At 35.1% G+C, this 23,462-nt stretch overlaps 2 protein-coding genes and 1 long non-coding RNA gene across 3 annotated transcripts in view; all 3 read right to left on the reverse strand.

The window, feature by feature from the left end:
* LOC113645368 (titin-like) overlaps positions 1-23,462 on the reverse strand; it is a 1,056,738-nt gene that overhangs the window by 25,959 nt on the left and 1,007,317 nt on the right. Inside the window, exon 58 of the mRNA XM_047818848.1 lies at positions 7,229-7,334. Within this exon, the coding sequence (XP_047674804.1) occupies positions 7,229-7,334 (106 nt within the window). The remainder of the gene's footprint in view (positions 1-7,228; positions 7,335-23,462) is intronic.
* On the reverse strand, positions 1,874-12,808 carry LOC113662999 (Fc receptor-like protein 5). The gene is made up of 15 exons (XM_047818905.1): positions 12,708-12,808; positions 11,617-11,652; positions 11,226-11,477; positions 10,814-11,095; positions 9,309-9,581; positions 8,500-8,772; positions 6,671-6,982; positions 5,405-5,671; positions 4,953-5,207; positions 4,424-4,531; positions 3,829-3,927; positions 3,680-3,715; positions 3,233-3,310; positions 3,057-3,112; positions 1,874-2,532 (listed from the first exon to the last, which is right to left on the reverse strand). The coding sequence occupies exons 1-14, from the start codon at positions 12,736-12,738 to the stop codon at positions 3,057-3,059; spliced, it is 2,358 nt and encodes a 785-aa protein (XP_047674861.1). The 5' UTR covers positions 12,739-12,808; the 3' UTR covers positions 1,874-2,532.
* LOC113663013 lies at positions 17,665-19,075 on the reverse strand. The gene is made up of 3 exons (XR_003445384.2): positions 18,813-19,075; positions 18,645-18,704; positions 17,665-18,288 (listed from the first exon to the last, which is right to left on the reverse strand). It is a non-coding gene; the product is annotated as an uncharacterized LOC113663013 (long non-coding RNA).

A 23,462-nucleotide genomic window follows, 5' to 3' on the forward strand; every position in this document is an offset into this window, starting at 1 on the left:
ATAAATAAATCATAATAATAAACCCGAGCAAAAACAATAGGGCTTTGCACCATCGGTGCTCGGGCCCTAATAATAATAATAAAAAAACCGATATGAAACAACCAATATGCATATAGTATTTACAATAAATTTAAACATAAAGGTAAAAAAAAGAATTACATTTTCAAACCTAAAATTTAATAAAGGACAGATTAAAAAAACAAACAAACAAAAAAAAAAACTAATTATACCCAAAAGGTGGCGCTGTTGTTAGCTCTTAATAGAGAAAATTGCATAAAGTATCGAAAATACAATAATGTTGTTTTGTATCTTAGAACAGGTTTTGTTTTGTTTATAATATTAATAATATTTCCTGATCCAAACATTTTAATGCTCCTTGTTTAGCTCAGTTTATGAAAATGAAATTAATGAAACACAGTATTTTTGTATAGTACAACTTTAATGATGGATATGAATGAATTCATAGGATGCAATTACTACCCGAGCTACTGGACTGTGAATAAAAAACTGACAGACTTAAACTAGAAATGTTATATATACATATTAATGTGTATATATATGTGTGTGTGTGTGTGTGTGTGTGTGTGTGTGTGTGTGTGTGTATATATATATATATATATATATATATATATATATATATATATATATATAACATATAAATGTATATGCTATTACAGATATGTGCAAACTAAAAGCATAAAAGTAATTGATGAAGTACATCCAAATTTATACCAAAAAACAACAATAAAACATTAAAACTCGTTTAACAGTACATACTGTACATAACTTGATGGATATTCTTACAAATACTGATATTGTCATAATCTGTGCACACAGTTTAGGTCTCCTTGGTATTAAATAACCAAACATACATTTTTGGCACTTGTTTTTGTTGTGTGGAAATAGTTTGGATTCTGTAAATACATGATTGCTAAAATTTAATCCTTTCCAATTATCTTATTTAAACCAAATAAGTTCAATCTTCAGGCAACTAAGTTAACGTGGCCATCAACAACCTAAAGTTGTCAAAGTATGCAAATGTCGGTCAGAAACTTGGTGACTACAATTTGATATGATACTTCAATGCATGTTTGCAGCTTTAGATATTTTATTTTAGGGTTACCACCATTGTTAAAGGTTTTTATACCACATAGGATTATTTACAGAACAAGCTTTGTAAACTCACTTATGTGGTCGCCCCCTATTTTCATGATTTTCGCCTACATGACCTACCCACCTAAAAAGTGGTACAGCTCCCACATACTTTGACACACAGAGGTGAGTCGAGTGTCAGGGTGATTCTAGGCCTTACTGACACAAAGTTACAGAGGCTAGAATGGAAGGTTTTGATTTCTGTCTGAGTTGTTTACCTGATAAACTGATTAAATACATTGCTGTATTTAATGATGGGAGGTAAACAATAACTGAGGGTCATAGCCACATGTCTTGGCTTTCACCAAAAAAAAAATTCAAGTCAAAAGACTCAAAAATGGATTTTATATGAATATTTTTCTACGGACATGTCCGTCCGTTCATGTTTTTCTTGTTTATTTGTTAACTGTATAACTTAGTATTAAAAGACTGCATGCTCAGTTTAAAAGGCCTAAAACAAAGAGAACCCCTCTGCCTAGAAGTTTGCTGTGAAAAAAGGCCTGTAACCTGACACCCTGAGGCGTGAGAGTGAGAAAAGTTAGAGAATTGCGCAATAAAACTATTGCGCAGCCTGTACTGCGCAGCCCACCCTTCATAGACGTGTCATGTTGCATACCGTTGGAATCGTCTCCTTATTGGCTAAAGAGCTGTAAAGGTCCCGGATCATGAAATCGCAATTGTCAGTCAAATGAGGGTGTCCCACCTAGGATGGAGAGACATCATTGGCTTCTCAGCCGTCTATCTCTGCACTACAGGCGCCGATTGACTCAAGTGAGGGCTTGTTTGATTCGTTAGAATTCGTTAAAATATTACCCCAGTGAAGAAAGGGAAGCGTTTAAAGGTAAGTAAGTAAACAACTGGACTAGTGTCGCCTAGATCAGGTGACTATCAACTTGGATTAAATTATTATGACGGCTATAAATCATATTATGCTTTGTGTGTGGACTTAATAAAATCCTGAGAGTCTAAGCTTTCAAACAGTATATAATTTAACCGTGTATTTAGAGGATTTAATGCTTAAAAGCTACAACGAATTTGATGCAGCCTCATCTCCTAGCGGTGGTGGCTTGTTCCCGACACGGCGAGCACATAAGTGATTGCATTAGCCAAATGTACTGTAAAGTGTTAAATTATTACCAAATTACAGTATACTACCCCCATACTGATCACCACTCTTTAGAACTTCTTTAAGTTGAACAAATGTTAGATCATGGTTCAACTTGCGATATTTTCTATTTATGATTGAGTCTCCTTCATAACTCAGGAATTAGCTGTATAAAAAAATCTCACTCTGATATTATTGTGAATGCACACACATTGTGAATGAACAAGATGAACTCTCCCTCTCATCTCTTCTCTTTTTACACACATTTCCAGCACCTATACATGATAAATTAGAGCTGTTTAGATTTCAGTTTTTAATATTTAATGCTTTAAAAATATATATTTTAATACTTATTAAATAAATATAGATTAAAGCCAACAGCAAATAAGTAAGGAACATTTAAAATGCATTTCTATACAGTTTATACAATAATTCTAAAGTATGAAGAACTAAATAGCTATGGTTTATTTAGGAAAAAGGAAAAACTGTCATGTGTTATTACTCTTCACTATATGCAGGTATTATAGAGAAATTTCCATAAATTTCTAATAAAATCCTAACTGCAATCACACCATAGGGCTGAACAATTAACTTATGATAAAAATGGAACAAACAATTTTAATCCATTTCTGCAGGATATTGAAGGACTAGAGGATTCACGCATTTAGTTTATTGAGTAATTGAGCTGCTGTGCTGTGACCAGTGTAACCAGAATGAAGTACTATAGACCATTTCAGTGGTTGAATTCTGAAAATATTTCTCACTCAGTTTGAGATTTTTAAACAGAACTTTCTCTTACCTATGTGTCCTGCTTCAGCTCTGAGTAAAGAGTGTCAGGTTCGACATTGGCTTTCACTAGGTGACAAGAACAAGAAACTCTGTATTAACATCCACAGTCAACTCAAATCCATCCCACTTGCTCAGGAGACATAAATCTGTATGAATTGAATGAAAAATGAATTTAAAACATTTTACCTTGTTTTTTCTTTGCTTTTTTCTGTGTCTTCAGTTCAAGCTCAGCGTAAGTTACATCACTGGGTCCAGCATCATGATCTGCAGTGACAGTAAACAAATACAAACAAACACAGTTTTGACCGGAGTCAAGTTTGGTTAAATAAAAACAGTGGTGAATTACAGGTGCATGATGGGATGGAAATGAATACCAGATATGTACAGACTGTAGTCACCTGTTCTTGTGTTGAACTGAATGTGTTACATTTTTTCTCTAAGGCCTTTTTAAAAAAATGTTAACCTGTATATCTCTTTCTCTCTCACTCTCTCTTTCTCTCTCTCTACTGCATTTACTGTTTATGGGATTTACTGTATTTGCTGTATGGATTTATTCTGAGATTTATTCCTTTTAGTAAAATTGGAAGTATTTAAAATGAAATAATGAAGTAATGTAATCTCTTTCACTTTTACCTGCATTGTCTACGGTGGCATAAATGTTGTCACCTCCTACAGAAAAAAGAGAACAATGCAGATTTTCTGATCTGTTTAAAAGAATATACTCTTATATTAAATCACTGTACACATAAGGTAAGTATTGCTGATGTGGCACACTGTCTGACCGGTCTGAAGTGGTGGGTTTCCTGACAGAGAATTCTCAGCTCCTGATGGACTCTGGACTGGTGTCTGATTGCTGTTCTGCTGTATGCCTCTGTCCTTTCCTGGATGACAAAACAGAAATTCTTTACTTGCTATATTTTTTAGCCACATTAATACCCAATTAAGCCACAGAGACACACACACACACACACACACACACACACACACACACACACACACACACACACACACACACACAGTAAATCAATGAAAGAAGAATCAATGTAAACCAATTAAAAGAAAAATAATGGCACCCTATAAAAAATGAAAAGTTAGTATGTCTATAGCTGAGCTGCACAACATTTTTTTTATAAATTAAATGTAAATCAGATGTCTCATGAGTGCATCTATAACCGATTATAATTATTATTAGTGAAATTTATGCATAAAATAATAATAATAATAATAATTATTATTATTATTATTATTATTATTATTATTATCTTTTTATATTTTTTAAGGATGTAACTACTTTTTAATAATTCTGTGTAAAGAGATGTAAAGTTATTTCCATGTTGTATGCTTAGTGTAGAATCTGGTGAATCCTAATTACCAGACCTTTGTTGGATTTGTGCTTCCAGAGCAGGATCAGTACAAGGATGATAAACAACAAGGATAAAATCAGTCCCACAGCTACAGCTACTAGTACAATGTTGGGCCCAGGATCTGAGACAGAGGAAAGAAAAAGACACAAATGACAAAGCTGCTGTCACTTTAGTACTTTTTTTTTTTTTTTAACAAATGTTCACAATCTGTGTATGATTTTTGAACAACACACTTTCAATAGGTTACTCACAAGAAGTTTTTGTTTAAAAGAAAATTATTTTTCACACATGAAGCAAAAAATGGTTTATGTCTCATGACTTAGGTGTCCACCAGTACCAATTTATTAATGGTTCCTAAGACCAGCGTGTGTCATGATAGCTTGGACAGTCCCTTTATTTTACTACCTAATGTACAAATTACATGTATAATGTATATTATTATTATTATTATTATTATTATTATTATTATTATTATTGTTATTAATAGTAATCACTACACATTTTAAATATTATTGTTAGAACAGAAATAGAATCCAACTTACTTTTTAAGCTGACTGAAACCCAGCTTTTCAATGACTCTCCGCTCTCTGGGTGTTTACAGTGGTAGAAACCTTCATCAGACTTTGAGACGCTACTGATGGTCATCTCTCCTGTAGTCTGGGAGTGAAGGATAGAATCATCTTTATAGAAATCAACACCAGAGCCTGGGATCTTTTTGTTGTGAAATAAACAGCGTAAAGTCAGAAGACGTCCCTCATTCACAGGATGTACAGGACTGTCCAGGATCACATCACCATCTGTAGGAAAGAGAAAGAAAACACTGAAAATAGAAAGTGTATAAAATAATGTAATGATTTTAACAGAGAGCTTTATCAGTGGGAAATATCAGAGAAAGTGTAGCACAAATTTACACTGAGTTCAGTAGAGTTTAAAAGTGTTATCTCTAGTCCTGTATATTGTAAATCTGTTATAGATGAGAACATTGAAGACTCACCATGCACTGTGATGTTGACAGAATTACTGCATCCTCCAGATTCAGACTGACACCAATAAACACCAGTATGTGATGTAGAGAGGGAGCTGATGTTACATGTAGATCCTGAAAATGATGAACAATCAACGAATGTCTCATTGTAACTGTATCCTCTCACTGTCCATCCAGTAGAGTCACTCTGGTCCTCACAGCTCAGTGAGAGAGAGTCAGCAGTAAAGTGTTGAGTTCTGCTCGGTCTGATGATCAGAGACCCTGGAGAAGATTCACCTGAAATACACAAATAATTCAGTTTCATTATGAAATCATTATGATTCAAATATTTAATGATTTTATTATAATGCTCCTGTACATCTGCAGTATATTAATATGTGTATCATTAAAAATTAACCCAGGACCAAATCTTTAATTGCTTTAATTATTCTATTCAGAGTCTGTTTACATGCCTCACACATCCTACTAAGGAGTGTAAACATAAACAGTTATTAAAGGACACATATGAAAAGATATTGAACAGAATAGAATAGAACAGGGCATAGAAGCCTTTTTTTTTATCACCACATATACATTACACCACAGTGGAATTCTTTTCTTCACATACCCCGACTGACGAGGTTGGGGTCAGAGTGCAGGGGCAGCTATGATACAGCGCCCCTGGAGCGGCTGTCACTAACCATATATATTATTTATATATTATATATATTATAGTGCCTAACCATATATATTATTTCATGTTATAGGACACCAGATTTGAATGCTCAAATCAGGAGTTTGCGTTATGTGTAAATAATGCAGTAGATAGTACTAATTTCATATTAATTTCATTGAACAAATCAAATTAACCATGATATGTTTTGTATAACTCGTTGACTTACGTCAAGCACACATTCTGACTGGTGCACATACTGTATGCAATGTGGTTTATGGCAACTTTAATTAATGATGGTATAAAAGCTAAAGCTTGTCAGTTTTATGTTAAGCTCTGTAAGATGTGTTCATGCACTCTATAAAATAGCAGTCATTAGCTTACAGATCTGGTGTGAATTTTTACAGTTACTTACCTACTTCTCAGACCATAAAGAGTAATATGGTCTACATGCTACATAAACCTCTACAGACCAACCTGCTTTATAAAAATAATGTAGCCCCAAACCACCTCTAGATGTGTTTATTTTACTCTTTATTTAATAAAATCTCTATTTATGCATTAATTCTTTCATTTACATTTATTTACACTAAAGTAAACTCAAAAAAGGTTTATTTCCTCACCAGTGATCCACAGTGGCTGTGTTTTGCTGTACTGGGTGTGAAAGAATCCTCTCTTTGCTCTGCACATATAAACTCCTGTGTGATTCAGAGTAACAGGACTGAGGCTGTAGGAGCCTCCAGATCCTCTGCTGCTGTCTGAGAGGAGCGATGTTCTGGACCTGAGGGAACCGTGTCTGTCTGTGTAGAGAACATCTTTGTACCAGCTGAATGTCCAGCCTGTAGAGGAGTGTTTCACCTCACAGCTTAGAGTCACTGAATCTCCTTCAGTCAGCCAGATGAGTGGAGACACAGTCATTACTGTCTCTGCTACATCTAATGGATAACAAACAAGGTACAAAATCATACAGAGTTTACATATAATTAATGACAAAATAACACAAACTCACACACTCACCTGATACATTGAGAGTAACAGAATCACTGATCTCTGAGCTCTGATAGTCACTGCGTCTCCCCCCTCTGCAGGTGTATTTACCACTGTGTTCATTTCTAACTGATCTGAGGCTGAACTCCTGGGTTTTCTGGTATTGGGATAATGTGTTTTTATACCAGCTGTATATCCACTCAGTGTCTCCTCCTCCCTGTATTTCACACCTGAGAGTCACAGTCTCTCCTCTGAACACATGTTTGTCAGGCTTTATGGTCACCACAGCTTTAGGACTCTCTGCAGAAACATAATCTTATTATTAACACCTCAAAATAAACACTGCAATAAATACAGTTCTGATTCTACTGACATTAGTCTGTGATTAGTCAAATAATAAGTGATGGTGTAGTGTATATGGGACAATATTTCCTAAAGTTCATTAAGTGTACTGTATAATAGTACTGAGTAGTCTGTACAAATGTTGTTAAAGATATTTATTTTAAAAATTAAAGATATTTATTTTTAAATTGACTTCATGTGACGTCACCTGAAAATTAAAAATTTGCACAACATGGACATGTGACATATCAAAACGCTCAGCACAATGAGGGGAACTACCTCACAGGTATTCGGATCACGTCACATGCTCATGTCCGCTCATCTCTAAAAGTATTGGCACCCTAGCGGTCCAGTAGCTTTTACAATCTTTCTGTCCACTCGCCTCGAAAATGCACCGGCCGTTGCGAATACTTGCACCGTCAAAGCCAACATCAAAGTTTGTCGCGACGAACTTTACAAATCTATTTATTGTTAACATTATTGTGTTTTTTTTTAAACATTTATTGTCATTATTTTTAAATGATATCTTTGAATGTGCCTAAGACTATTACACAGGTTTGTGTATATTTTATAAACCCTGCAATCTTTGTTACTCACCAATAACATTTACCAAGAGTACATCACTGTAGTCTGTGTAGTAAACTGGGTTTCCTCTTCCAGCTCTGCACCTGTACTGACCTCCATCAGAGACTCTAACTGAACTGATGAAGTACTGGTGTGTTTCAGTCTCAGTCTCAGAGCTCTGTGTGGGTTTGATCCAGTAAAACTTCCATCCAGCAGACTGTGGTGTCAGTGTACAGTACAGAAACACTGAGTTTCCTGTCAGTGCAGCTCCTTTACGGTTTGATGTGAGATCAGGTTTAGGTTTATCTGTAGTTGGAGGTGAAACACACAGTTCATGTGCTGCTCTCAGAGTGTTTATCACACTAATCAATACTACACTACTACAGACAGAGACATGCTGTTATTACAATGTAAAAAAACTCGCTATGACTAAATATCCCATTAAAAACTGTCAAAATATTTTGTAGTAAATGCGGTGGAAAGAATTTTACATTCCAAAAATAGATCCAACAGCAACTGGCTCTGTGTAATTTAAGTTAACACAAACTCACACACTCACCTGATACAGTGAGAGTAACAGCATCACTGATGTCTGAGATCTGATAGTCACTGCGTCTCCTCCCTCTGCAGGTGTATTTACCACTGTGTTCATTTCTAACTGAGCTGAGGCTGAACTCCTGGGTTTTGTTGTCTTGGTAGATTTGGTCATCTTTATACCAGCTGTATGTCCACTCAGTGTCTCCTCCTCCCTGTATTTCACACCTGAGAGTCACAGTCTCTCCTCTGAACACATGTTTTCCAGGCTTTATGGTCACCACAGCTTTAGGACTCTCTGCAGAAACATAATCTTATTATTAACACCTCAAAATAAACACTGCAATAAATACAGTTCTGATTCTACTGACATTAGTCTGTGATTAGTCAAATAATAAGTGATGGTGTAGTGTATATGGGACAATATTTCCTAAAGTTCATTAAGTGTACTGTATAATAGTACTGAGTATTTTGTACAAATGTTGTTAAAGATATTTATTTTATGAATTTCCCATTATTAAGCCACAATAAGAACATTTTAGGTTTCCAAATATTAGCTAAAACATGTAGACAAAAGTATCATATCATGTAATAAACCACTTTTTAGACAAATGTAATAACACTTCTGGGATTTGACTTACAGTACCAGTCACTTTCCCTATAAAACTTCACGGAGTCGTCACACCAAATATTGACTTTATTATTGTTAACATTATTGTGTGTTTTTTTATTTATTGTCATTATTTTTAATTCATTTTTAAGTTATATCTTTGAATGTACCTAAGACTATTACACATGTCTGTGTATATTTTATAAACAATCATTGTTACTCACCAGTAACATTTACCCAGAGTACATCACTGTAGTCTGTGTAGTAGACTGGGTTTCCTCTTCCAGCTCTGCACCTGTACTGACCTCCATCAGAGACTCTAACTGATCTGATGATGTACTGGTGTGTTTCAGTCCCAGTCTCAATGCTCTGTGTGGGTTTGTACCAGTAAAACTTCCATCCAGCAGACTGTGGTGTCAGTGTACAGGACAGAATCACTAAGTTTCCTGTCAGTGCAGCTCCTTTACGGTGTGATGTGAGATCAGGTTTAGGTTTATCTGTAGTTGGAGGTGAAACACACAGTTCATGTGCTGCTCTCAGAATGTTTATCACACTAATCAATACTACACTACTACAGACAGAGACATGATGTTATTAATACAATGTAAAAACACTCACTATGACTAAATATTCCATTAAAAAACTGTCAAAATGTTTTGTAGTAAATGCTGTGAAAAGAAAAAAATTGTTTCAGCTCTTCTCTAAAACTTTTTAAAAGACAAAGACAGTCCAATTGAACAAAACCGGCTTAAAAATATATTATTTCATTTTACAAGAGGAAAAAACAATAACTGGGTCTGTGTAAAAATATAATCATCCCTTAATTACTCAATTAGTAACTCAGTTAACCAAATTTTATTTTGAGTTTCTGTTCAATAGGCTAGACGCACCCAGGCTTGATTACTGCCAGCCTGTGTTGTATATAATCATCACTTAAACAGAATCTTTCCCACAGTGTGCTGTAGATTAATTATAAGCTTTTAACAAGCAGCACACTGTGTCAAGATCAGAAGAAACTGTGGAAGAGATGAGAAAGTGGTGGTGTCTAGCACAATTCTCTGACAGGTCACCAGAGGGGCTGCTGGCTGAGATTCTGGTGTTTGAGGTTATGTGTTTTTTCCCACCTGTTGCTTGTTATACCTAATGTGTTATTGCCTTATTTGTACCTGCCCTTGTGTATCTGTCTTTATTCCTCATTATGTGTCACGTTCTGTTTGTGCGTGTTCATGTATTATTTTGTTATTTGAGGTCATTTCATGTCTTGTGTGAATAAATTTGAGAATTGCATCCTGGGTCTGGGTCTGGTTGTGATGCTTCCTGCTAGAATGTCGCAGGTGGACCTGAAGTAATTCTTGTAAAAATGCATCGATGACTGGACCAGGACATCACTAAAGACCTAGGACTAATATCTAATTAGGTTCTGAGCTCACTCTGTTCAAATAAGATCAGCATTCTTGATTCTACTTTTAGAAAGAAACTTCACAAAAAATTATCCAGAAGAGATTTGCAAAATGAAAAACATTCATTTATCCAACAGGAACACAGACATTTTAATGAGTATAAGTAAAGGTGTAAACTTAATCTGCACTGAATGTACTGATGTGATGCTATAGTTAATATATACTAGTGCGAAAAAGACACACACACACACACACACACACACACACACACACACACACACACACACACACACACACACACACACACACACACACACACACACACACACCTGACACAGTGAGTGTAACAGCAGGACTGGTCTCTGAAGTTTGTGAGTCACTTTTTCTCTGTCCACTGCAGGAGAATTTACCACTGAAAGACTTCACAGCAGTAAATGAATAATCCTTGAACTCAACAGAGGCAAAAAGTAGGACACCATTTCTATACCAGTTGTACATCCACTCCACATCTAATGTTTCTTCATGTCCTCGTATTTCACATGTTAACGTGACTACCTGTCCACTGAATATCTCTCCATCAGGCTGCAGAGTCACAACAGCTTTTGGTCTTTCTGTGCAGTTACACAAAATACATCAGATCAGTCAAACACACCCTTCTCTGAATATCTGATATTGAATCAGTGTGTTTTGTAATGATTATGTATGAGTGCATGTTACAGGAATGTAAGATCAGACATGTACCTATCACTGAGAGAGTCACTTTATCACTCAATGTCGTTGACCGTCCATTCTTAGACCCGTAACAACTGTATCTGTGACTCTGATCTACTTTTATAGTGTAGTACATTTCATTAGATTTGTGAACATGAACACCATCTTTGTACCAGATGTATTGTTCACTACCTCCCGAAATTATACATGAGAGTGTAACATTCTCTCCTCTGAATATATGTGGTGCGTTTGGCTTCACAGTCAGAACTGGTTTATTCTCTGCTGGAAAAGTCAAAACACAAACAGACTGTCAATGTAAATATTATAAACTCTGTATAACAATGTACAAACACAATCTTTTACACTTTAATACAAATCCATTTTGTACACAACATAAGCAATAAAAATATACAGAAATCACCTTGAGCTTGTCCAACATGGATAAATGAAATAAGCACTAAAATGGGAAGAGAAACAGAGAATATGTAATGCTGATTTTTTATTTCTTTAAGTAGACAAATGAGAACAATATCATGTCTGTATGTCTGTAAATAAAATGGAAATCAATATTTTTACTTTCACTTATGCAGCAACAATACAAACAATATATTTACCTGTTCCAATAATATATAATGTTTAGAAAAGTTATTTTCACACAGCTCACTTCACAGCTCATTACTGTCTCCTGTATAATTAAATCCACTTCTGCTAATCTGAAGCTGAACTGCGTCACTTCCTTCTCTTTGTCTCACATTACAAAGTTGCTCATGTGCACTAACACTACAGTGCAATACATACAGCCTTCAGGATAATGGATCATATAAGAAGAACAACTCGATCTCAGTAGCACATACAGTATAACAAAAACACATCTCAGGACTGTGCAAAGTGCAAAATGTCTCCAACAGAAACATCTGTGAAAAAGACTGCAGCGTGTTTCAGGGGAAATACAGAGTTAGTAACAGACCAGTTAAAGAAGCTAATTGCAGCTCTAATGAAGAAGAAGCAGTCGATTTTTACTCATTGAATTTATTTTATATAAAAATTTAAATACTACAAATTATTAATCACATACATCTAATGCAGTCGAATTATTGTTAATGATTAGGGATTGATGCAGTGTAGCAGCCACTTTATTATGTGATAAAGACACAAACGACACTAAAGTGTCATTAAATTGCAGCACATTTACTGAGAACAGAGACTGAACAGATACACTGATCTATTTACTCAGACTATCCTATATCTTACACAAACACATCTCACTGTCCATGTAAGGATTAATACATCTAATTAATACTATACTACATAGAAATCAATCCAAAATTAAACAAACAAACAAAAAAAAGTTATCACACTGTCTTTAGTCATATAAACTAGCTCACATAACTAACTCTAGACAATGTCCAAATCACATAACCTCTTCACACAGGATATCAGTCATCATGTGAACAATTTTTTAACCCACTTCTCACTCTAATGAAGACTCACACAAAAAACATTTTAACTCACACATCATCATACGGAGTGTCCACAGCTCCATTCTGTCAGAGTGATAAATGACTGACAGATCAGTGGTTTGTGTTAAAGCCTCTACACATCCTGTCTTCTTACATAAAAAGAGGAGAGAAAGATTTCCGTTGTGGTGCAAGTTGGTGTGATATTTCTTAAGTGAACTCCACCTCCAAGCAACAAATTCAACAATTTGGGGAACACAACTTTATTTAACCCCACTCAGGTTCATAAATCATCTCAACCTTATATAAGTGAATCTTTCTGGAAAGTTTTTTTTTTTATCTCATTAGATTGAGGCACAGCTTCTGCTAGTCACATAATGGTGTAGTGAAAATGCATTTTCATTCATTAATGAAGGAGGACATTCTTACAAACACACTAAACCTAAACACAGTACATATTCATTTATTCATTCATTTTCTACCGCTTATCCGAACTACCACGGGTCACGGGGAGCCTGTGCTTAGGCTCTCAGGTGTCATCGGCCATCAAGGCAGGATACACCCTGGACGGAGTGCCAACCCATCGCAGGGCACGCACACACTCTCATTCACTCACACACTCACACACTACGGACAATTTTCCAGAGATGCCAATCAACCTACCATGCATGTCTTTGGACTGGGGGAGGAAACAGGAGTAACCGGAGGAAACCCCAGAGGCACGGGGAGAACATGCAAACTCCACACACACAAGGCGGAGGAAGAAATCGAACCCCCCAACCCTGAAGGTGTGAGGCAAACGTGCTAACCAGTAAGCTACTGTGCCCCCCATTACATATATTTAATTTCATTAACTTAATTATTTTGCTGCCCTTTGTACAGTGTAGATTTGTACAGTGTGTAAATACAACTGTATGTTTGATATTCAGGTTAATTCTTTGCTGCAGAGACCAGGATTAAAAAAAAAAAGCCTAGTGGTTATGACTCACTAATGCTGACTATTTAAGGCCCTTTGTTTCTATAACAGACCAACAGAAACTAACCACAACAGCAAAAAAAAAAAACATGCTCACACACATCCATCTTTGTGACCAGAATGAGATATGATGCTACTGACAGAAGTAGACAGTGTATCATGTTTAATTAATCTTACAAACTTGTACAAACTAGATAATAACTTTCCCACCAAACTTAGCATAAGTCATCTGCTAATCCAAAACCCAGTATTATCTGTATTCTAGACAAGCACCTACAGTGGTGTAAAAATGTTTTTGCCCCGTTCATGATTTTTTGTATTTTTTTGCATGTTTGTCACATTTTAATGTTTCATCAAACAAATGTAAATATTAATCAAAGATAACACAAGTAAACACAACATGCAGGTTTTTTTTAAATGAAGAATTTCATTATTAAGGGAAAACAAAATCCAAACCCACATGGCCCTGTGTGAAAAAGTGTTTGCCTCCAGGTTAAAACATAACTTAACTGTGGTTTATCAGACCTGAGTTCAATTTCTCTAGCCAGACCCAGGCCTGATTACTAGGAGTCACAAGAAATCACTTAAATAAAACCTGACTGAAAAGTGAAGTAGACCAAAAGATCCTCAATATGCACCCACTTGGAACAGGAGTGTGTGCCACTACTAAACCCTCTCTCTAATATTGCTGATACACAATAGATAAATAAATCTTGAAATGGTTAATGGTGAGATGTTATAAAATAGATTTAAGGAGTTTTTTATTATATATTTAATAACAATATATTTATATATGCTGTCTAAAATCTTTATATTTTGTCAGGCGAAAACTTTTATTTATCTTGGCTGTGTTCTATCCTCTCTTACTCTGATCTGGTAAACTATATACTTATTATAATACTTCTGCAGCAGTCCCACATGTTATCTTTTATTTTGGCTCCAAAATTATTCACCTTGTAGTTATTGAGATATTCTCATTTAATAGAGCATTTTCAGGAAAGTAGGCTTAGGGCTTTACAGTTAAAAATAAAAATATTCATTTAAAAAGTGCATGTTGTGTTTACTTGTGTTATCTTTGACTAATATTTAAATTTGTTTGATGATCTGAAACATTTAAGTGTGACAACATGCAAAAAAATAAAAAATTAAAAAATAAATGCGAAAAATAAACAATGAACAATTAATAAAACAAAACAAAACAAAAAAAATGTTATTTTAAATGCTGATATATCACACATTTATGGATGTTTCCTGTGTAACTTGGCCTCTGTTATCTTGAACTTGATTTGCACATTCTTACATCAGCCCTTATTGCACTTATAACCTCAAAAGTATCAACAAAACTAATAAATAAATTAAAACAATGGATATGTTTTGAATTCTATTTTTCTGCTTTACATGTACATTGCATGGTAACATCAATAGAGATAAAACAACTTATCCAACAACTTATTCTTTCTGACTTTTTTCAATGTGTTTGCACGATGTCTGTATACTCTCTACAGAGTTCTGTAGTTATGTGATGCTCCTGTACCAGCTGATGCAGCCAGTCAGTATGCTCTCTGTGGTACATGGTATAAAATTATTTCATGATGCTGAGGCTCATACAAAAAACATTCTCATCAATCCAAGGAAGAAGAGGTACTGGTGAGCTTTCTTCATCATTTTTTCAGTTGAGTGGTTTAGTGCTTCAGTGTGCTAACCCTCTGCAGTGTCAGATGTGGGAGCTCTCTACAGCTCTCTACCTGGGGGTTTAAAACGAGCATAAAGTAACTTACATGCCATGTCTTTTGTATTGACGGTGATGAACTGTGATTCTAGAATTTGTTGTTTTTACAGATGTTTTGGTCTACAGAACATCTTAAATAGTTATGGTATCCAAATATACATTAGTATATGAGTCATGAGGAACAGCTCACAGGCCACATGCTCTAAACAATCTGTAAGCATAGCATTTGATTGGTGCAAGCAGACCAGGATGCTTCTGAGGGAAGGTGTGTCCTGTTTCAGCTTCTAAAGTTTGACAGGGGAGGGAAGATTCCAAAACACAATTCCAATGTGTGTTGCTTATGATGTGTTGAAAATATTTTGATAACAATGAACACAGCCTCAGGGTATGCAGTGTCCTACTTGGATATGTTGTCAAAAAGTGTTTTGAGTGCCTGGTCTGTCAAATTAAGGAGGAAACTTCACAGCTGTAATAAATACTGTGAATTCCATCAGTAGAAAGTATGGACAAACCGAGTTGTTGACTATAAAACACAAACCCTCTCTCTGCCTTTCCCCAGAGAGAGAAAGAGAGAATAAAGAAAGAGAGAGAAAATACACCTTATTATAAATACACCTTACACAATGGGGGTATATAGAAATATATACAGACCTTTGAATGAGATTGAGATCATTTTAGCTGTAAATTGTCTATCATTAAAAGGTCATTCTGCAGAGGAAATAGAAAGACAGAAACATAGGATGTCATATTAACAGCATTGATACTGCTTCTGTTCTGCAAATAAATGTGATAGTGATTTTAAATGCTGATATATCACACTTTTATGAAGGTTTCCTGTGTGACTTGGCCTTTATTATCTACAACATAATTTGCACATTCTTGCATCAGCCCTAATTGCACCAGGCCTTGAGCTTGAACACACCTTACATAATTATCTTTCTTAGTATACTAACTAATAAATGATTGCTTCATTAATTGATTATTTCAATGTGTTTTGCATTACATTTGTACAGTTACAGCTTAAAAGGGTTTGAATTTAATTTTTTGTTACAACATTGTTTTTCTTTGCCTTACACAAAAGCAGCACATCCTGTTACAAAGAAAGAAGAAGTAAAATAAAGAACTATTTAAGATAAAACAGACTCCGTGTTAACTATAGAGTGGTCTTACCATATATTTGCTGAATTTTACACAACCTTGAGAGGTGCCTTGCTCTTTTCATGCTAAGAATCAGCCATGTTAAAAGTTAATACAAAAAAAAGTTCATACGCTAACATCATGAAGCAAAGCACCATACAAAAAAAAGGCTACACACAAGGCCTGCATTTTAAGGTGCTTTTTAATGTCAAAAGAAATAAAGAGATTCAACCATGGTTAAAAACCATGGGGAAAAAAACTTAAGCTGAAAGCTGATTTTCTCACATCTGATTCATATTTGGAAAAGCACATCAAGACTCATTGTGGTTAGAGAGTTGTAATACTTTTAATAAACATTCCCAAGATAAACACAAAAATCATCCCTGAAAGTCTTAACTTTACACTAGCTCAGAAAGGCAGTGACCTCAAATAACACACAGATCCTGAAGATGGTAGATTGTCTTTATACTGATGAAAAGGTGCTAAATCTTTTTTCCGCACAGAATATAATACATATTTGAACAATCAGAACCCACAATCACAAATACTGTTTCTCCCACCATCTATAACTAAACCTAAAACTATACACTTTTCAGAATTATTCCTCTTATCACAAATAAACTAATCACATTCTTGGTTTTCTTTACCTCACAGGAAGTAATCAACTGCTAAGTCAAAAGCCAAACTATAAATCAATTTAAAGATGACAGACCTCCTAATTCCCGTCAGCTCTGCGTCATATCAGAAACCCAACAGGAACTGCTAAGACATGCTTTATCTAAAACAGAGCTTGATCCTTGGATTAAAAAAAAATTAACATTATTAAATCACAGAAAATGTTTATTAAAGATAATTGTTTTAGACCTAGAAGATTAAACTGTTTGTATTCTTCTATAAGATTATACAGTACAATTAAACCCAAAAGCTACAACGTAATTTCAATAAATATTATTGATGCAACAAAAAGATAAACATGATAATTATTCAGCCATTTGTGGTTATTTCAGCCATCTAAATATAAAAAATAAATTGTAAACTATAGCATTCTTACAGAACAGCCTTTATTTAATAAATACTGAAAAAGTCATTTTTAAATAAAAAAAATGTTGATATTTAAATTACGTGCAGAAGTTCTTATATGTATGAAAAATATATAAGTTCAACAAAAAGTAGATAAAATAATGACAGGTTTATTTAAACTCATTCATTAGAAATAAATACAGTAATGAACTTAATTTATTGTAGTAATATGGACATTACAGTATATCAATTTGTAGATGCCACATAAGTCACTTTTCTTGAGTTAGTTATAAAAAGGTTCACTGTTGAGACTGAGAAAACATAAAACTCTGGGTAAGGCTAAGTGAATGAAGTTTGGACTTTGTGAAGGAGCTTCATTGTGTTAGCGACACTGTGATAGGATAGATAACCTGCACTGTAATCCACATACACTCCTATTACAGAGGCACTGTGTCTTTTAGAGGTTTTAGTTTGTTTGTTATTGTGCCTGAATGAACATCTGAACTGAGAACAGTATAAACTCCAAGGCTGATTGTTTTTCCCAAACCTACACTCATTAGCTGTGACATCCCTGCTTATGCTTTCATACAACACTCCATCAAATCCACTCCAATCAACCTCTACATACTTTTTTTTTTTACACAGCACTTGATATACAATGTCAAATTTATCTGGATGATCAGGAAAAGACTGGACTGCTTCACTGCAGGTCACCACACTGTTATTCTCAAACAAGCTGAGGTGTCTGTTAGCTGTGTTGGGATCCAATGTGAGCTGGAAAAAAAAGAAAAGAAAATAATTGTAAAATAAGCAAGGCTCTGTTTTTATTGACAAAATGTATGTTATTATCTTAAATTATTAAATACACATATATATTTAGTAAATGTAAATGTGTCCTATAAATAGTGATTATGATCATTTTTGGTCAATCTCACATCTTGCATTTTTCATTCTGTTTTATTGAACAAAATACTGTAGCTGTTCAAGCCCCAGCACCACTAAACTGTAAGTCTCTTTACGCAACGTTCTTAACCTTCTCTTCTGCAGAGGCTGACCCTGGGCTCTGACCCCAGCTACCTAACAAGCTACTGTAAGAAAATATACATAAGAAAAGAAAATAGTCTCCTTACACTCTAGGAAATATTCTCAGCTTCTAGGCTCAGGAAGGACATGATATTGTCTTCTGTCCACTATTATAACAAAGGTGCATGTTATAAAGCATACTATATAACAAGTTAAAGAGAGCATATTTATAGTGACATTAATAATCATAGACAAAATCTTAACAGTGCACATACCTTGATCAGAATTCAGTGTAGATGGGACAATCAGAGCAAAATGCTGTAAGTACCTCAGTTAATTATCCACGTATAAAAACTGTGTTTTTTACCTAGAACACAAGTGGAAGTAAAGCTGCAGCTGGAGTAGCTGAATATGTCTGATTGAAATATAGCCATCATAAGGAATAGTGACAGGATCATCATTGGCCTCCGAGTTTGTACTGCACTTTCACACCTTTCACACATGACAGAAACACCAGCACACACACAGACACAGACATCTGAGAGTCTGGGTGTACTTCCTCTTCCTGGTCTGAGTTAGTTTACTTTCTAAAAGTTCTAACTTCCTCTTCCTGGTGCAGCGTCTTCACTGAATGAATCACCAGAATATACAATCTGACTCAACTCAGCTTCACATTAATCAGGATTTGTACTTCACCAATGAGAAGCTATTGATATTCAAGTGAAAAGAAAAAGACCTGTAATTGTGTTGAATACAATTATTCGATATCATTTATTTGTTCTATTTTTTTTAAACTAGTCCATCTATAAAGTGTGTGATGTTTTTTGGCGTTCATCTACTGTGTAGCTGAGAGTTTTTATTTGTATGAGAAAACCCCCCAAAAGTTACTAATATTCTACTAAACAACTAATGAACATTAAAAAATATACAGCGTTTTGATAAAAATAAAAAATATTAATAAAGTCCTTCAGTAATACCAAGCAGTCATAGAAAGCATATAAAATACATAATTTAACCTTCTGTTGTCTTCAATATTTTGTCTGGTTTAAATGTTTATACAGCATTAAAATATAAAATGATCCCCCAATTCTGTGTTACTCATTCTAATTAACATCATTCAAACTTATTACCACAAATTTCTAGAAGACTTTGTCATTTATGGCCAATAGACCTCATTTCCATGAAAATTTACATAAAAAATATATTCTTGATTCCTGCCCCTGACCTGCATTCATTATGTTTGCATATTCTTCCCCTGATTTTGGGTTTTCCTTCTGAGAGGAAAGTTTCACCAGTTTCTGCCTCCCAGACCAATGACACGCACTGTTTGCTGTTTAAAATCTCTAAATTCTCAGTAGTGTGTGTGTGTAATTGTGCCTTGCAATACGTTGGCAAGATATTTACAAGATTTTTACTTATCTTACGCAGGGTTGAAATATTTGAATAGGTTCCAGCTTTACGAAAAACAAATGGATGGATTTAATATTAGCAACATACTGTACATATATTGTAATAAATTAATACATGTCAATATCAAAACTTAAATAGCATAAATGCATGAATTTCTGTGATGTCTCGTACGACCACTATTTTCACAAATCCTTCCATGACTATTCAAATTCAAATTTTATTTGTCACATAAACATACACTGTATGACATGTAGTGAAATGTGTTTAATGACTGATCCTTATAGTGAAAAGAGAAGGTGTAATAAAATAATAAATAAAGAAAAAGAAAATAAACAATAAACATAAATCTATGTATCCTAGAAAAATCTTAGATAAATACAAAATAGAAAAAGTAAGAATAAAAACAGATCCGTACAGTGTGCAATGAATGGGGTGTGAATGCAGATAAGTATGTTGTATATAATTTATTTTGTATAAAATGGATGTGTTAGGTGTGTTATATACATGATCATTACAAAATATGTAAATGTTGTCTGGCTGCAGATGATGTCTATTCAATTCAGTGAGTTAAATTGAAATGATTCTGTAAAATGGGTTAAACTGAACCGACATCTGTATCAATGCTGCAATCAGACAGTAAGACTTTTATTTTAAAACTTGTGACCAGGCAGATTGGGCTTCACATCTCAGAGTGTTGCAAAAGCAAAGGAAACTTGAAGAATAGGATGAAGTTAAATGCGGAATTGGCAACGATCCTCTTGGACAGGTATGTAAATAATTATCTTTGTAACTATTACATGCTTTGAAAGGTTTTTTAATCAACTATATGCTCTCTGATTACCTACTATAATGCTTTACATGATCTAAACATCTAAAAAGATTTAAAATAGAGCTAATGTTCTGTACATACTATATAGTGGAAACAAAACATCTGATGTTTACAATTTTTTTTTATCACTTCAGACACAAAACAAAAGCATTTTATTACTCAGTGACTTGGATACATTTCTACAATGAGATCATATCAAATATTTTCTAAATTGAAAAACAGAGTCCGTAGTGTGTGATTGCGTGAGTGAATGAGAGTGTGTGTGCCCTGCGATGGGTTGGCACTCCGTCCAGGGTGTATCCTGCCTTGATGCCCGATGACGCCTGAGATAGGCACAGGCTCCCCGTGACCCGAGGTAGTTCGGATAAAGCGGTAGAAAATGAATGAATGAAATGAAATGAATGAAAAACAGAGGGAAATGATTTATTTTGCATGTATGATGACAACAGTAAATCAATACTATTCTATGGGACATTTGCCTGGAGGGTTAGTTAGCCCTAGAGTTAAACATAGTGCAAACTGTGCAGGACACGGACAGTACTGTCAGATTGTTACGACCCAATTATGGTCTAGGGGTATTTAGGGAAGTAACACTCAAGAAAAAAAGGATTTATTGCCAGGAGTATGTGTGTAAAATGGAGGTAGGCCAGACAACAACTTCAATCGATAATCCAGTTTATTAATTATCGTGAGTGACAAAATATGTATATTTACAAAGAAGGTGAAACTATATACAATATATACACAAGTCAATCAACAAAATGAGAGGTGAGGGGGACGACGAGAGTGGTGCTAAAGGTAAGAAAGTAACAAAACAAAACCCTAACTATTTTGATTGTCCCCTTAGCCTATCTAATAAATCAAAATGTGGAAACAAAAGGTCTTCAACATAAAAACGCCCTATCTAAACTACTTTAAACTATACAAAACACAAAACGTACAAGAAGTGGCACTCACTCCTAAAATAGTCTGTCTAATACAAAGATAAGGCATCCTACATGTGCACAATGTATGTCACGTGACCTCTTACTGTACCTGTCCACTTTTTCCCATTAGAAAACGAGTCACCAACAATATACACAAATAGTGACAGAACAGAACAAACGGACGGGTATGACACGCTTTGACAAAGAGTAACAAGAGGAAACTGAGGATGGACCTGAAGAGAGATAGCGCGAGAGAGCGAGAGAGCAAAAAAACAAAAGAGGAGCAAAACACAGGCACGGCCACACAGACGTAACACAGATAATACAAACCACTACAGGACAGAAGATAGGAGGATGTGTATACAGGAAGAGGATTCTTGTAAACATACAATAGCAACAATTAAATAGTGATGTGCAAAAACAGCATCGTAGTAAGTGTGCAAGGCAGCATGTAAGTAATGTTTATGAGTGGTGCTTTAAACAAAGCTTTATTCTGTATTTTCACTGTGAGGCCCTGATGCTTTGGTACTTTAACCAGATGGCAGGGTGTTAAGGAGTGTGTGTGTGAGGAGTGTGTGGGGCATCCAAAATGCCATTGGATTGGCAGATGCAGCGTGTGTTGTAAAAGTCAGTGATAGAGGGAAAACAGACTCTGATGAGCATCTCAGCTGTTCTCACTATCTGCCGTAGGGCCTAGTTATCAGAGATGGTGCAATTCCCAAACCAAGTGACGCAGTTGCTCAGGATTCTCTTAATGGTCCTCCTGTAAAACCTGGTCAGTATGGGAGAGGAAGATTGGCTTTCTTGCTGATGGGGATGGTGCTGAGTGACCAGGTAAGGTTCTCTATCAGGTGAACACCAAGATCTCAACAATCTCCATGAAAACTCATGAGAGAATGGTCTCTCTGTGCTCTCCTGAAGTTGACAACCATTTCTTTTGTTTTGTCATCTTTCAGATGTTGGATCTACACCTGGCAGTTTGCTGATGCAATTTTTTAATTTTGTTTTACCAAGTAGAGAGGGTTATTATAAATAATATATTATAATACAACATTATAAATCCATTCAATTCAGCCGAGCAGTCAAGCAATATAAGAGCAATTTATATTTATGACACTGATCCGATCAAAACCAACAATAAAAATGGTCTTGTTGGAAAAAAAATCTTAGTAGAAATAATTAAAATATTATTCCTTACAATACTATAACCAAAGTAAAGTATTAGGCCTTGCAAAATATTACAATTGCTGTCATAAGACATATGTAGGTGATGTTGTAGGCCAAAGATGTTGATTGCAACCAGATTCGGGGCTGTTAGGCCTAGTCAGTCTGAGCACATTTGTAATAACAACTTGTTATGTAGAAGGGAAAATACCATTGTTCCCAGACCTTAGCTCATAAATTGTTATGGAAAATGAAGAACACCATGGTTCTCAGACCTTGGTCCATAGCAACAACATGTTATGTAGAATGAAAAAAACAGTGGTCCACAGACCTAGGCCCTGAGAACTAAAGGAAGGAAAATCCATATATGGGCATGTGGTGCTCATAAACTTGTTGTGCAGACTGAAGAAGGCCCAGGTGTTTAGTCTGAGGTCATGAAAAATAAGGGGAGGAAAATCCATAAATGGGCATATGGGTGAAAGGTAATGGGAAATAAGGGGAAATTGGGTCAGTGTATTTAGAAAACATAGGAGATGATTCCGGTAAATAAGGTGATATGGCACCTGGGCTCCTAGGAGCGCCAGGGTATATATTGA

This window comes from Tachysurus fulvidraco, chromosome 1 (assembly GCF_022655615.1).
Source record: "Tachysurus fulvidraco isolate hzauxx_2018 chromosome 1, HZAU_PFXX_2.0, whole genome shotgun sequence".
Classification (NCBI taxonomy): Eukaryota; Metazoa; Chordata; class Actinopteri; order Siluriformes; family Bagridae; genus Tachysurus; species Tachysurus fulvidraco.